We start from the raw sequence: 15389 nt of genomic DNA, 5'->3' as shown, positions 1-15389 counted from the left end.
TCTCTCTTTTTCCCTCTCATTCTCTCTCCTCCTCCTCCTCTTTCTCTCACTCCCTCTCTCTCTCTTGCTCCTAGTGACAAGTGTTATGTATTGAATTATCCCGGCGTTCCCAGGCTCAGAGGTCAGGTTTGATTCTCCAGAGCTAACATTCCCAGCGGACGACTGGAGCGCTGCTGACCGGAATATCTGAATGAAAGACTTGCTGATTGTTTTCTGTCCTGGATTTGAACTAATTCTCCCTCGTGGATAATTGGACCTTGTAGATTGGTGAAGGAAAATCATTGGGAATAACTTTGGGAATTGGAGAATAATCTTCTGAACCATTTGGCCATTCTTTGTCCTCCTCTTCAGGCCTTGTGTCGATTCTTCTAGAGTTGAATAGCTTCCTCTGTGTCGTTCCCATCGAAATCCTTCAATCAAGGGATAGATATAGCAGGGGGACAGATAGGTAAGTAACACAGGGGTTTATTACCCCCCAGGGTGAATCCTAGCAGAGCGATGCTGGAGGGGAAAAAGAAGAACGGCGTCGTCTCTACCATCAGCAGCGCCAATAACAACCAGACCCCTTCCACTTTCCCGAACACTGTTGATGCAGCACGCCGGTGAGTCAACGAAGGACGGGGGTCAGGGGTCAGGGGTCGGGGCTTGTGTAATAACTGGGAGGTAAATGCGGTTTTCAAACTGAGGACTAGGGTCGGGGGTCGGGGGTCGGGGCTTGTGTAATAACTGGGAGGTAAATGCGGTTTTCAAACTGAGGACTAGGGTCGGGGGTCGGGGGTCGGGGCTTGTGTAATAACTGGGAGGTAAATGCGGTTTTCAAACTGAGGACTAGGGTCGGGGGTCGGGGCTTGTGTAATAACTGGGAGGTAAATGCGGTTTTCAAACTGAGGACTAGGGTCGGGGGTCGGGGGTCGGGGGTCGGGGCTTGTGAGGATCAAGGGTTACAGCAGGTAAACCATTTTGTTTTGTGTGAAAAATATGTATTTTTCATGAATATCGATCGCTACAACAGAATATCATCGTGGATACCATTTTTTTTATGTCTCTTGTGTCCAATATGATAGTTTCACGAGGTAGTTTCACAAGCCAATGCTATCTAGCGTTAGCACAATGACTGGAAGTCGAGGGAACAGTTTGCATGCTAAGGAAGTAGATAAATGGCTTCATTGCCAAAATCTCCAACTATCCCTTTAATATGGAGGAAATTACAGGGTTTTTTCTGTTTAGAAAGTTCTTAGGCGGGCCGTCCAAGTGGTAATATTGGGGACGTATAAAAGCGAGAAAAGATATTGAACTATATATATTTTTTTAATAATACCATCTTTGAAAACTAACAATCAAATAAAAGCTAGATGGTCAGGGAGGTCAATAAAGTAAAATACAAACGGTTATTCAGTATTCAAACATACCCATTGATTTTGATATAATGTTTGAGCAGAAATGCATTTATTGCAAGAAATGTGCTTTAAAACAGCAAAATTGTCTCTCAGCTGCATGGAAAAATGTGTAGAATTGCAGAAAATCTGCTTTGCAACAGCAATACTTCCTCTCGGACTCCAAGATACCCGTCTAGCTAAGAGGCTATGCTAAAGTTTACACTTTCTCTCGGACGCCATGATACCCGTCTAGCTAACAGGCTATGCTAAAGTTTACACTTCTTCTTCCCATGAACTGTGGGGAGATCAAAATAATGAAACTGTCACCCAAATCTATTCATTTTAAAATGTGTATTACTTGCCATTGTCATTCACCGGATAATAAGACAAGACATTGTATATTTTTTGGGCCAACAAACGTGGGTCCCTGGGTCGCTGGTTAAGCTGGGAGGGATCCCTGGGCAGGAAAACGTTGAACTGACACTTTGAGTTCTACAGTGCTATGTAGTTTGAGTTCTACAGTGCTATGTAGTTTGAGTTCTACAGTGCTATGTAGTTTGAGTTCTACAGTGCTATGTAGTTTGAGTTCTACAGTGCTATGTAGTTTGAGTTCTACAGTGCTATGTAGTTTGAGTTCTACAGTGCTATGTAGTTTGAGTTCTACAGTGCTATGTAGTTTGAGTTCTACAGTGCTATGTAGTTTGAGTTCTACAGTGCTATGTAGTTTGAGTTCTACAGTGCTATGTAGTTTGTCCCCAAAGACAGTATCTTCCTGGTCCCTGAACATTTGATGTGATCACTCTTGTTTTATTGGTCACATACACATGGTTAGTATATGTTATTGGTCACATGGTTAGTAGATGTTATTGGTCACATGGTTAACAGATGTTATTGGTCACATGGTTAGCAGATGTTATTGGTTACATACACAGTTAGCAGATGTTATTGGTCACATGGCTAGCAGATGTTATTGGTCACATGGTTAGCAGATGTTATTGGTTACATACACATGGTTAGCAGATGTTATTGGTCACATGGCTAGCAGATGTTATTGGTCACATGGTTAGCAGATGTTATTGGTTACATACACATGGTTAGCAGATGTTATTGGTCACATGATTAGCAGATGTTATTGGTTACATACACATGGTTAGCAGATGTAATTGGTCACATGATTAGCAGATGTTATTGGTTACATGGTTAGCAGATGTTATTGGTCACATATACATGGTTAGCAGATGTTATTGGTCACATACACATGGTTAGCAGATGTTATTGGTCACATGGTTAGCAGATGTTATTGGTTACATACACATGGTTAGCAGATGTTATTGGTCACATGGTTAGCAGATGTTATTGGTTACATACACATGGTTAACAGATGTTATTGGTCACATGGTTAGCAGATGTTATTGGTCACATGGTTAGCAGATGTTATTGGTTACATCCACATGGTTAGCAGATGTTATTGGTCACATGGTTAGCAGATGTTATTGGTTACATGGTTAGCAGATGTTATTGGTCACATACACATGGTTAGCAGATGTTATTGGTCACATGGTTAGCATATGTTATTGGTCACATGGTTAGCAGATGTTATTGGTCACATACACATGGTTAGCAGATGTTATTGGTCACATCCACATGATTAGCAGATGTTATTGGTTACATGGTTAGCAGATGTTATTGGTCACATACACATGGTTAGCAGATGTTATTGGTCACCTGGTTAGCAGATGTTATTGGTCACATGGTTAGCAGATGTTATTGGTCACATACACATGGTCAGCAGATGTTATTGGTCACATGGTTAGCAGATGTTATTGGTCACCTGGTTAGCAGATGTTATTGGTCACATGGTTAGCAGATGTTATTGGTCACCTGGTTAGCAGATGTTATTGGTCACATGGTTAGCAGATGTTATTGGTCACATGGTTAACAGATGTTATTGGTCACATGGTTAGTAGATGTTATTGCGAGTGTAGAGAAATGCTTATGCTTCTAGTTCTGACATGGCAGTAATATCTAACAGGTCATATCTAACAAATTCCACAACAAAACCTAATACACACAATCTAGTAAAGGAATGGGATGAGAATATATGAATATAAACTATATGGATGAGCAGTGACAGAGCGGCTAAGATGTAATAGATACTAAAGAATAGACAGTGAAGGATGCAGTATACAGTAGACACATATGAGATGCTTGCTGGTCCCTGATGTAATAGATAGTGAAGGATACCGTATACAGTATATACATATGAGATGACACAAGAGGGATTGTAGCTTGCTGGTCCCTGACACAAGAGGGATTGTAGCTTGCTGGTCCCTGACCCAAGAGGGATTGTACCTTGCTGGTCCCGGACCCAAGAGGGATTGTAGCTTGCTGGTCCCTGACCCAAGAGGGATTGTAGCTTGCTGGTCCCTGATAAGTTTGAGAAACACTGCCCCTACATAGGCAGACGTGTGTGTCCTTTGCACAGTTAGGAAAGAGAGGCTGAGAGAACAGTATGCTCTAGAGTAGTGTCAGTGACATTTACTGTCAGGAAAACCCAGAGGCTCAGACTGCAGACGTGGGGAAAGGCCTTTGGGATGCAATACGATTTTAGGAATTCCAACTACGTGGATTTGGGTGGGCAGAATGTTTGAATGAATAGAATTGGAATCGATTTAATTTAGATCTACTGTTTGAATGTTACAAGTTCATAACTGTGCACTCATAACTGTGCACTCTCGTCAAACAATAGCATGGTATTATTTCACGGTGATAGCTACTGTAAATTGGACAGTGCAGTTAGATAAACAAGAATGTAAGCTTTCTGCCCGTATCAGATATGTCTATGTCCTCTGAAATGCTTTTGGTAATTACAACCTCATGCTAATCACATTAGCCTACGTTAGCTCAACCGTCCCGCGGGGGACCCTGATCGCATAGAGGTTAATGTTATTAGCCCAAATAAATCTATTGAATAACAGATAGTCCAGAAAAATACATCTAAAAGGAAGTTTGTTTTGAAGTGTCTGTCCTAAATCTGAGAGATATAAGGAAGCTTTAAACATGTTGTTTTACCATGGAATTATCAGCATATATTTAACATGGACATGTCCCATTCACTTCCATTCATATATTTAACATGGACATGTCCCATTCACTTCCATTCATATATTTAACATGGACATGTCCCATTCACTTCCATTCATATATTTAACATGGACATGTCCCATTCACTTCCATTCATATATTTAACATGGACATGTCCCATTCACTTCCATTCATATAATTAACATGGACATGTCCCATTCACTTCCATTCATATATTTAACATGGACATGTCCCATTCACTTCCATTCATATATTTAACATGGACATGTCCCATTCACTTCCATTCATATATTTAACATGGACATGTCCCATTCACTTCCATTCATATATTTAACATGGACATGTCCCATTCATTTCCATTCATATATTTAACATGGACATGTCCCATTCACTTCCATTCATATATTTAAAATGGACATGTCCCATTCACTTCCATTCATATATTTAACATGGAAATGTCCCATTCACATCCATTCATTATTTAACATGGAAATGTCCCATTCACTTCCATTCATTATTTAACATGGAAATGTCCCATTCACTTCCATTCATATATTTAACATGTAAATGTCCCATTCACTTCCATTCATATATTTAACATGGACATGTCCCATTCACTTCCATTCATTATTTAACATGGAAATGTCCCATTCACTTCCATTCATATATTTAACATGGAAATGTCCCATTCACATCCATTCATATATTTAACATGGAAATGTCCCATTCACATCCATTCATATATTTAACATGGAAATGTCCCATTCACATCCATTCATTATTTAACATGGAAATGTCCCATTCACATCCATTCATATATTTAACATGGAAATGTCCCATTCACTTCCATTCATATATTTAACATGGACATGTCCCATTCACATCCATTCATATATTTAATATGGAAATGTCCCATTCACATCCATTCATTATTTAACATGGAAATGTCCCATTCACTTCCATTCATTTTCCGTCTGGGTTACCATCAGACGAGTCCCATGACACCACCATTGGAGACCATCTTGTTCAAGAGAGTCTCATCTTGTAGCCCAAACCATCCGGACGCTACAGACACTTTCGTTGGTTTGACAAACAGCTCTGTAGCTCTTCCCACCGCAGATATCTCCAGCTTAAAACAGACCGATTTTTAATGGAGAATTTGTTTATTATGCTAATTTGATTTCCAATGGGGGGTGCGGACATCGACTCTAGGTTACAATAGAGCAGATTTACAATGCAGCAACAAACAGTACAAACCAACATGACTTACCCTTCATAACAGGCTGTGTGTCTGTTTAGTTGGAGATTTTTTTTTCTTTTGAACAATGATCATTTAGTTGTATTCATAACATACCTGGTCGGCTGTTGTATCTAGTGACTGTTCCATCTTCTCAAGCTTTGTCAACAAGTGTTGTAATGCATCAGTCTAATTGCTTTGTTTGTGTAAATACAAAGAAAAGCCTTATTGAAGTGATAGTGGAATGTAGAACATGGAACATGGAACATGGAATTATGGAATTATAGAACCACAGAACAGGAAACATGGAACTCTGGAACCACGACACCGCAGAATATGAAACACAGAGCAATGGAACCACAAAGAGCATATAACTATGGAACCACACAGAACGTAGAACAAGGAACTATAAACTAATAGGTTGAAACAGCGCTAGTGAATCATAGTGCAGCTATGCTGACATGGATGAGACGGATCATCGGATATAGATGTGTTTATAGTAAGGCTCTCTCTGATCCAGCAATCCTGTTGCTGTTATAAGACAAGACCTACTTCACCACTCAATGAGAGAGACAGAGAGAGAGATAGAGAGAGAGACAGAGAGAGAAAGGGAGACAGAGAGAGAGAGACAGGGACCGAGGGAGAGAGAGAGAGAGGGACCGAGAGAGACAGAGACAGAGAGAGACAGGGAGAGAGAGAGAGACAGAGAGAGACAGAGACAGACAGAGAGAGAGAGAGAGAGAGAGAGAGAGAGACAGGGACCGAGGGAGAGAGAGAGATAGGGACCGAGAGAGACAGCGAGAGAGAGAGAGAGAGAGAGAGACAGAGAGAGAGAGAGACAGGGAGAGAGAGAGAGACAGAGAGAGACAGAGACAGACAGAGAGAGAGAGAGAGAGACAGAGAATGACCGTGGCTGAGAACAGAGACTGACCTTGTTGTACATTCTAAAAATGACACAATTTACGAGGCCCCTTCAAGTTCACACTAGTGTTTTACAGTGCTTTGTCCTCCAAGTTGTTATCTGACCTGCTCTGCTCCACCTGTTAGTTTTCCAAAGTTGCATTTAGTTCCATAGAATGCTCTGCAGTTCCATAGAGTTGCATTTAGTTCAATAGAATGCTCTGCAGTTCCATAGAGTTGCATTTAGTTCCATAGAATGCTTTGCAGTTCCATAGAGTTGTATTTAGTTCCATAGAATGCTCTGCAGTTCCATAGAGTTGCATTTAGTTCCATAGAATGCTCTGCAGTTCCATAGAGTTGCATTTAGTTCCATAGAATGCTCTGCAGTTCCATAGAGTTGCATTTAGTTCCATAGAATGCTCTGCAGTTCCATAGAGTTGCATTTAGTTCCATAGAAGGCTCTGCAGTTCCATAGAGTTGCATTTAGTTCCATAGAATGCTCTGCAGTTCCATAGAGATGCATTTAGTTCCATAGAATGCTCTACAGTTCCATAGAGTTGCATTTAGTTCCATAGAATGCTCTGCAGTTCCATAGAGTTGCATTTAGTTCCATAGAATGCTCTGCAGTTCCATAGAGTTGCATTTAGTTCCATAGAATGCTCTGCAGTTCCATAGAGTTGCATTTAGTTCCATAGAATGCTCTGCAGTTCCATAGAGATGCATTTAGTTCCATAGAATGCTCTGCAGTTCCATAGAGTTGCATAGAATGCTCTGCAGTTACATAGAGTTGCATAGAAGGCTCTAAGACTGCATAAGGCCCTTTCACACCTCATTGTTCATAGCCCCAGGATAGGACTGACCCTGGGCTAGCTTATCCCATATTCATACAAGCCTGGGGTGGCAGGGTAGCCTAGTGGTTAGAACGTTGGGCCAGTAACCGAGAGGTTGCTAGAGATCAAATTCCTGAGCTGACAAGGTAAAAATCTGTCCTTCTGCCCCTGAACAAGGCAGTTAACCCACTGTTCATTGGCCATTATTGAAAATAAGAATTTGTTTTTAACTGACTTGCCTAGTTAAATAAAGGTAAACAATACAATTTGTTAACCCTGGGCTAAGCTTTATCTCTGGGCTAATGATTCACACTTGCTGTATCCTAGTCTAGGGCTAATGGACAAACACAGCACGCGACCAATGTCACCTGAAGGGGCATTACATTTAAGTCAAAGCTCTAGCCATACCATTCAGGCCCTGCCCGAACTCGAAATCAGAAATACAGTAACTTCCTCCGTAAGCTAGCTGCTTGTGGCCCTGCTGGCCCTGCTCTGTGTGTGAGTAACCATAGCAACAGCTCAGTTTTGTGCTGATCCTTCCATGAGAGAGCAGCTGTTAGCTGACATTAGCTAGCTACTTTTCGTCAATCAAAACTCAGACAAAACTAATTTGAGATCATCTCTCCTGTTGACTCAGACAACGTTTTGATCTCTGGGGTAGCCTAAACAAGAGTGTCAGGTGTCACACGGGTATGTAAATTAAGTGAAAGTGCAGCTTTTGTTATTGGACAGTAAAACTTCTATGCGTTTTTGACGTTTTCATACTGGCTGTTTTGGCACCGTGTTTCTGGGGTTAACCCCCGAAAAGTAAGGCGCATACCTTGCTCTGGAGCACGGCCAGCTAGCCCTGGGCTAAGGTCGGTGCTAGCCCAATTTAGAATGTGCAACTGTGAGTTCTCTACGAAGAGTTCCATGGAATGTTTTACAGTTCTACACAGCTCTTCAGAGTTCCATAGAATGTTTTACAGTTCTACACATTCCCTCAGAGTTCCATAGAATGTTTTACAGTTCTACACAGCTCTTCAGAGTTCCATAGAATGTTTTACAGTTCTACACAGCTCCTCAGAGTTCCATAGAATGTTTTACAGTTCTACACAGCTCCTCAGAGTTCCATAGAATGTTTTACAGGTCTACACAGCTCCTCAGAGTTCCATAGAATGTTTTACAGTTCTACACAGCTCCTCAGAGTACCATAGAATGTTTTACAGTTCTACACAGCTTCTCAGAGTTCCATAGAATGTTTCACAGGTCTACACAGCTCCTCAGAGTTCCATAGAATGTTTTACAGTTCTACACAGCTCTTCAGAGTTCCATAGAATGTTTTACAGTTCTACACAGTTCTACACAGCTCCTCAGAGTTCCATAGAATGTTTTACAGTTCTACACAGCTTCAGAGTTCCATAGAATGTTGTACAGTTCTACACAGCTCCTCACACACAGTTCTACACAGCTCTTCAGAGTTCCATAGAATGTTTTACAGTTCTACACAGCTCCTCATAGAATGAGTTCCATAGAATGTTTTACAGTTCTACACAGCTAAACAGCTCTTCAGAGTTCCATAGAATGTTTTACAGTTCTACACAGCTCTTCAGAGTTCCATAGAAGTTCTACACAGCTCTTCAGAGTTCCATAGAATGTTTTACAGTTCTACACAGCTCCTCAGAGTTCCATAGAATGTTGTACAGTTCTACACAGCTCCTCAGAGTTCCATAGAATGTTTTACAGTTCTACACAGCTCTTCAGAGTTCCATAGAATGTTTTACAGTTCTACACAGCTCTTCAGAGTTCCATAGAATGTTTTACAGTTCTACACATTCCCTCAGAGTTCTACACAGCTCTTCAGAGTTCCATAGAATGTTTTACAGTTCAGAGTTCCATAGAATGTTTTACAGTTCTACACATTCCCTCAGAGTTCCATAGAATGTTTTACAGTTCTACACAGCTCTTCAGAGTTCCATAGAATGTTTTACAGTTCTACACAGCTCTTCAGAGTTACAGCTCTTCAGAGTTCCATATAATGTTTTACAGTTCTACACAGTACACAGCTCTACAGAGTTCCATAGAATGTTTTACAGTTCTACACATTCCCTCAGAGTTCCATAGAATGTTTTACAGTTCTACACAGCTCCTCAGAGTTCCATAGAATGTTTTACAGTTCTACACAGCTCCTCAGAGTTCCATAGAATGTTTTACAGTTCTACACAGCTCCTCAGAGTTACACAGCTCCTCAGAGTTCCATAGAATGTTTTACAGTTCTACACAGCTCCTCAGAGTTCCATATAATGTTTTACAGTTCTACACAGCTCTTCAGAGTTCCATAGAATGTTTTACAGTTCTACACAGCTCTTCAGAGTTCCATAGAATGTTTTACAGTTCTACACAGCTCTTCAGAGTTCCATAGAATGTTGTACAGTTCTACACAGCTCCTCAGAGTTCCATAGAATGTTTTACAGGTCTACACAGCTCCTCAGAGTTCCATAGAATGTTTTACAGTTCTACACAGCTCCTCAGAGTTCCATAGAATGTTTTACAGTTCTACACAGCTCCTCAGAGTTCCATAGAATGTTTTACAGTTCTACACAGCTCCTCAAGGTTCCATAGAATGTTTTACAGTTCTACACAGCTCTTCAGAGTTCCATAGAATGTTTTACAGTTCTACACAGCTCCTCAGAGTTCCATAGAATGTTTTACAGTTCTACACATTCCCTCAGAGACAAGACACAATGCAGCCATGCAGCTATTGGGTCACGCATCTAACTAAACATCTGCATTGTCTTTAAAGGTCAGCTGTATTTTATGGTGGTCGAAATGGATCACAACTCGTAACAAAACAGCCCCATGTATTACAGCGCGAAGGGACAGAAACTCAACATGATATGGACTTGTTTAACTGAGTTGAATAGGTTTGTTACCTACATATAACTCTTTAGCTTGAAAACTAGTGCCGTCCATTTGGTAGCTTTTCTGGGTTGGGCAGCTGGCTAAGGTCAAATCAAATCGTATTTGTCACATACACATGGTTAGCAGATGTTAATGCGAGTGCAGCGAAATGCTTGTGGGAACGCGAAGCGAGGCGGCCATCTCTGTCTGTGCCGGAAGATGTGTCAAAAGGGCGGTGTGTTTATGAGTCAGAGGACGAAAGATCAAGAACTGATAAAGTCCTTCTCTTATAAAGTCCTTCTCCTATAAAGTCCGTCTCTTATAAAGTCCTCTTATAGAGTCCGTCTCTTATAAAGTCCGTCTCTTATAAAGTCCTCTTATAAAGTACGTCTCTTATAAAGTCCTCTTATAAAGTCCTTCTCTTATAAAGTCAGTCTCTTATAAAGTCCTCCTCTTATAAAGTCCTCTTATAAAGTCCGTCTCTTATAAAGTCCGTCTCTTATAAAGTCCTTCTCCTATAAAGTCCGTCTCTTATAAAATCCTCTTATAAAGTCCGTCTCTTATAAAGTCCTTCTCTTATAAAGTCCTTCTCCTATAAAGTCTGTCTCTTATAAAGTCCTCTTATAAAGTCCTTCTCTTATAAAGTCCGTCTCTTATAAAGTCCTCCTCTTATAAAGTCCTCTTATAAAGTCCTTCTCTTATAAAGTCCTTCTCTTATAAAGTCCGTCTCTTATAAAGTCCGTCTCTTATAAAGTCTTTCGGGCTTTGTCTCCGGTTCTAAAATACAGAGGAGACTATTTTCTGAGCACCAACCAATCAGGTCACGTTATCTTCCTTTAGTTCAGCCAATCGTGAACAAGCTATCTGGGTCAGCCTATTCAACCCGTGTGTGTGTGTGTGTGTGTGTGTGTGTGTGTGTGTCTGTGTGTGTGTGTGTGTGTGTGTGTTCCCATTCTATGTTGAACATACTCTTCGGTTAGAAACAAGTTCCCCCCCTTTAGGGCGTTCAAATCCAGGATCAGTTCACCTTTGTTGATTGTGTGTTTGTGTGGGTGTGCATACAGGCGTGTGTCTCTGTCTATGCGACTGCATGACTCCAACTAAACATCAACATTGTAGTTGTAGTGCATTTTGGATGGATACTATGGTAATGAAAGGGTTTGGAGGGATAATGGGAGAGGTCACAGTTTTGAGTGGTCCTAAAATAGAAGGTGTTTGCCTTGCTGAGCAGAGGGCAGTTGAAATGTTCCACATGGTGTCGAAAACCGCCTCAGCAGACAGAGAAACCGACACCAAATCACACTGACCACACCCACTGTAGCTGGGCAGAGAACCCAACACCAAATCACACTGACCACACCCACTGTAGCTAGGCAGAGAACCCTACACCAAATCACACTGACCACACCCACTGTTGCTGGGCAGAGAACCCTACACCAAATCACACTGACCACACCCACTGTAGCTGGGCAGAGAACCCTACACCAAATCACACTGATCACACCCACTGTAGCTGGGCAGAGAACCCTACACCAAATCACACTGATCACACCCACTGTAGCTGGGCAGAGAACCCTACACCAAATCACACTGATCACACCCACTGTAGCTGGGCAGAGAAACCGACACCAAATCACACTGACCACACCCACTGTAGCTGGGCAGAGAAACCGACACCAAAACACACTGACCACACCCACTGTAGCTGGGCAGAGAAACCGATACCAAATCACACTGATCACACCCACTGTAGCTGGGCAGAGAAACCGATACCAAATCACACTGACCACACCCACTGTAGCTGGGCAGAGAAACCGATACCAAATCACACTGATCACACCCACTGTAGCTGGGCAGAGAAACCGATACCAAAACACACTGACCACACCCACTGTAGCTGGGCAGAGAAACCGATACCAAATCACACTGACCACACCCACTGTAGCTGGGCAGAGAAACCGATACCAAATCACACTGACCACACCCAATGTAGCTGGGCAGAGAAAACGACACCAAAACACACTGATCACACCCACTGTAGCTGGGCAGAGAAACCGACACCAAAACACACTGACCACACCCACTGTAGGGTAGCCTAGTGGTTAGAGCGTTGGACTAGTAACCAAAAGGTTGCAAGATCAAACCCCCGAGCTGACAAGGTACAAATCTGTCGTTCTGCCCCTGAACAGGCAGTTAACCCACTGTTCCTAGGCCGTCATTGAAAATAAGAATTTGTTCTTAACTGATTTGCCTAGTTAAATAAAGGTTAAATAAAAATAAATAACTACACCAACCACTACATATACTCCTATACCAACCCCTAAACCACACTTCATACCAACCTCTAAAACAACCCCTACATATACCCCTACACCAACCTCTGTACCAACCAAGTTTAGAGCAGATTCCTGTGTGGTTGTCTGAGAGGTGTCATAGTCTTCCCACATCATATACACAGTGGACCGTCTAGGGGTCTTACAGACAGTGGTGTGGGCCGTCTAGGGGTCTTACAGACAGTGGTGTGGGCCGTCTAGGGGTCTTACACAGACAGTGGTGTGGGCCGTCTAGGGGTCTTACAGACAGTGGTGTGGGACATCGTATACACAGTGGGCCGTCTAGGGGTCTTACAGACAGTGGTGTGGGCCGTCTAGGGGTCTTACAGACAGTGGTGTGGGCCGTCTAGGGGTCTTTACACAGACAGTGGTGTGGGCCGTCTAGGGGTCTTACAGACAGTGGTGTGGGCCGTCTAGGGGTCTTACAGACAGTGGTGTGGGACATCATATACACAGTGGACCGTCTAGGGGTCTTACAGACAGTGGTGTGGGACATCATATACACAGTGGACCGTCTAGGGGTCTTTACACAGACAGTGGTGTGGGCCGTCTAGGGGTCTTACAGACAGTGGTGTGGGACATCATATACACAGTGGACCGTCTAGGGGTCTTTACACAGACAGTGGTGTGGGCCGTCTAGGGGTCTTTACACAGACAGTGGTGTGGGACAGGAGCTAACGGACCATACGTTTTCATAAAACCTAATTGGACTCGGTGCTAACCGGCCCCAAGAGGCCTATAAGCGGCTCCCATAACATGTCACACAGACAGGCGGACTAATTATGAAACACAACCCTGAAAAGTGACGATTGACAGATCAGAGTGTGTGTGTAGAAAGGAGAGGGTTAGAGAGGGGGTGAGAAGGAGAGAGAGACAAGAGACGTGAGAGACATTGGTGACGGGAGAGAGAGGCAGAGAGAGGCAGAGGAGAGAGGAGAAGAGAGAGAGGCAGAGAGAGAGGCAGAGAGAGATGGTAGAGAGAGGCAGAGAGAGAGAGAGGCAGGGAGAGAGTAAGAGAGGCAGAGGAGAGAGAGAGGAAGAGAGAGGCAGAGGGAGATGGTAGAGAGAGGCAGAGAGGAGAGACAGATAGAGAGAGAGGTGAGTGTGGTCAACACTCACCCCTACCCTGCTGGGTATCGATTAACAAGTCTGGCCGTCATGTGTTGCCAATCCCTCAGCATGGATTGCAGATAACCCTGTGCTAATCTGATCTATCATTCCAAAAGGACTTCCAAACCATGCAGTTACTGTCCTGATCACAACTACAGTGGGGCAAAAAAGTATTTAGTCAGCCACCAATTGTGCATGTTCTCCCACTTAAAAAGATGAGAGAGGCCTGTAATTTTCATCATAGGTACACTTCAACTATGACAGACAAAATTAGGAGAAAAAATCCAGAAAATCACATTGTAGGATTTTTAATGAATTTATTTGCAAATAAGTATATACAGTAGAGAGGCTATGTACATTAGAGAGGTAATATACAGTAGAGAGGCTATGTACATTAGAGAGGTAATATACAGTAGAGAGGCTATGTACATTAGAGAGGTAATATACAGTAGAGAGGCTATATACATTAGAGAGGTTATATACAGTAGAGAGGCTATATACAGTAGAGGCTATATACAGTAGAGAGGCTATATACATTAGAGAGGCTATATATAGTAGAGAGGTTATATACAGTAGAGAGGTTATATAGAGACACTGGTTAGTCAGGCTGATTGAGGTAGTATGTACATGTAGATATGGTTAAAGTGACTATGCATATATGATAAACAGAGAGTAGCAGCAGCGTAAAAGAGATGTTGGGGAGGGTGGGGTGGGAGGCACACAATGCAAATAGTCTGGGTAACCATTGGTTACCTGTTCAGGAATCTTATGGCTTGGGGGTGAAAACTGTTGAGAAGCCTTTTTGTCCTAGACTTGGCACTCCGGTACCACTTGACATGCGGTAGTAGAGAGATCAGTCTATGACTGGGGTGGCTGGGGTCTTTGACAACTTTTAGGGCCTTCCTCTGACACCGCCTGGTATATAGGTCCTGGATGGCAGGCAGCTTTGCCCCAGTGATGTACTGGGCCGTACACACTACCCTCTGTAGCACCTTACGGTCAGAGGCAGAGCAGTTGCCGTACCAGGCAGTGATGCAACTAGTCAGGATGCTCTTGATGGTTCAGCTGTAGAACCTTTTGAGGATCTGGGGACCCATTGCAAATCGTTTCAGTCTGCTGAGGGGGAATAGGTGTTGTCATGCCCTCTTCACCACTGTCTTGGTGTTTTTGGACCATGTTAGTTTGTTGGTGATGTGGACACCAAGGAACTTGAAGGTCTCAACCTGCTCCACTACAGCCCCGTCGATGAGAATGGGGACGTGATCGGTGCTCCTTTTCCTGTAGTCCACAATCATCTCCTTAGTCTTGGTTACGTTGAGGGATAGGTTGTTATTCTGGCACCACCCGGCCAGGTCTCTGACCTCCTCCCTATAGGCTGTCTCGTCATTGTTGGTGACACTGTTGCGTCGTTTGCAAACTTAATGATGGTGTTGGAGTCGTGCCTGGCCGTGCAGTCATGAGTGAACAGGGAGTACAGGAGGGGACTGAGCAAGCACCCCTGGGGGGCCCCGTGTTGAGGATCAGCGTGACAGATCAGCTACCTACCCTCACCACCTGGGGGCAGCCCGTCAGGAAGTCCAGGATCCAGTTGCAGAGGGAGGTGTTTAGTCCCAGGGTC

The 15389-nt window shown here is 43.0% G+C and overlaps 1 protein-coding gene across 2 annotated transcripts in view; it reads left to right on the top strand.

The window, feature by feature from the left end:
• Nucleotides 1-311: 311 nt before the first annotated feature.
• LOC139379121 (zinc finger protein 638-like) overlaps nucleotides 312-15389 on the top strand; it is a 99866-nt gene continuing 84788 nt past the window's right edge. Inside the window, exon 1 of one of the 2 annotated variants that reach the window (XM_071121953.1) lies at nucleotides 312-602. In XM_071121953.1, the coding sequence (XP_070978054.1) occupies nucleotides 499-602 (104 nt within the window). In that variant the 5' untranslated portion in view covers nucleotides 312-498. The remainder of the gene's footprint in view (nucleotides 603-15389) is intronic. The other variant, XM_071121954.1, reaches the window with a different exon arrangement.

Source organism: Oncorhynchus clarkii, chromosome 21 (assembly GCF_045791955.1).
Source record: "Oncorhynchus clarkii lewisi isolate Uvic-CL-2024 chromosome 21, UVic_Ocla_1.0, whole genome shotgun sequence".
In the NCBI taxonomy this organism is placed as follows: domain Eukaryota; kingdom Metazoa; phylum Chordata; class Actinopteri; order Salmoniformes; family Salmonidae; genus Oncorhynchus; species Oncorhynchus clarkii.
The sequence above is the reverse complement of the archived record's forward strand: the minus strand, read 5'-3'. Positions and strand labels throughout refer to the sequence as shown.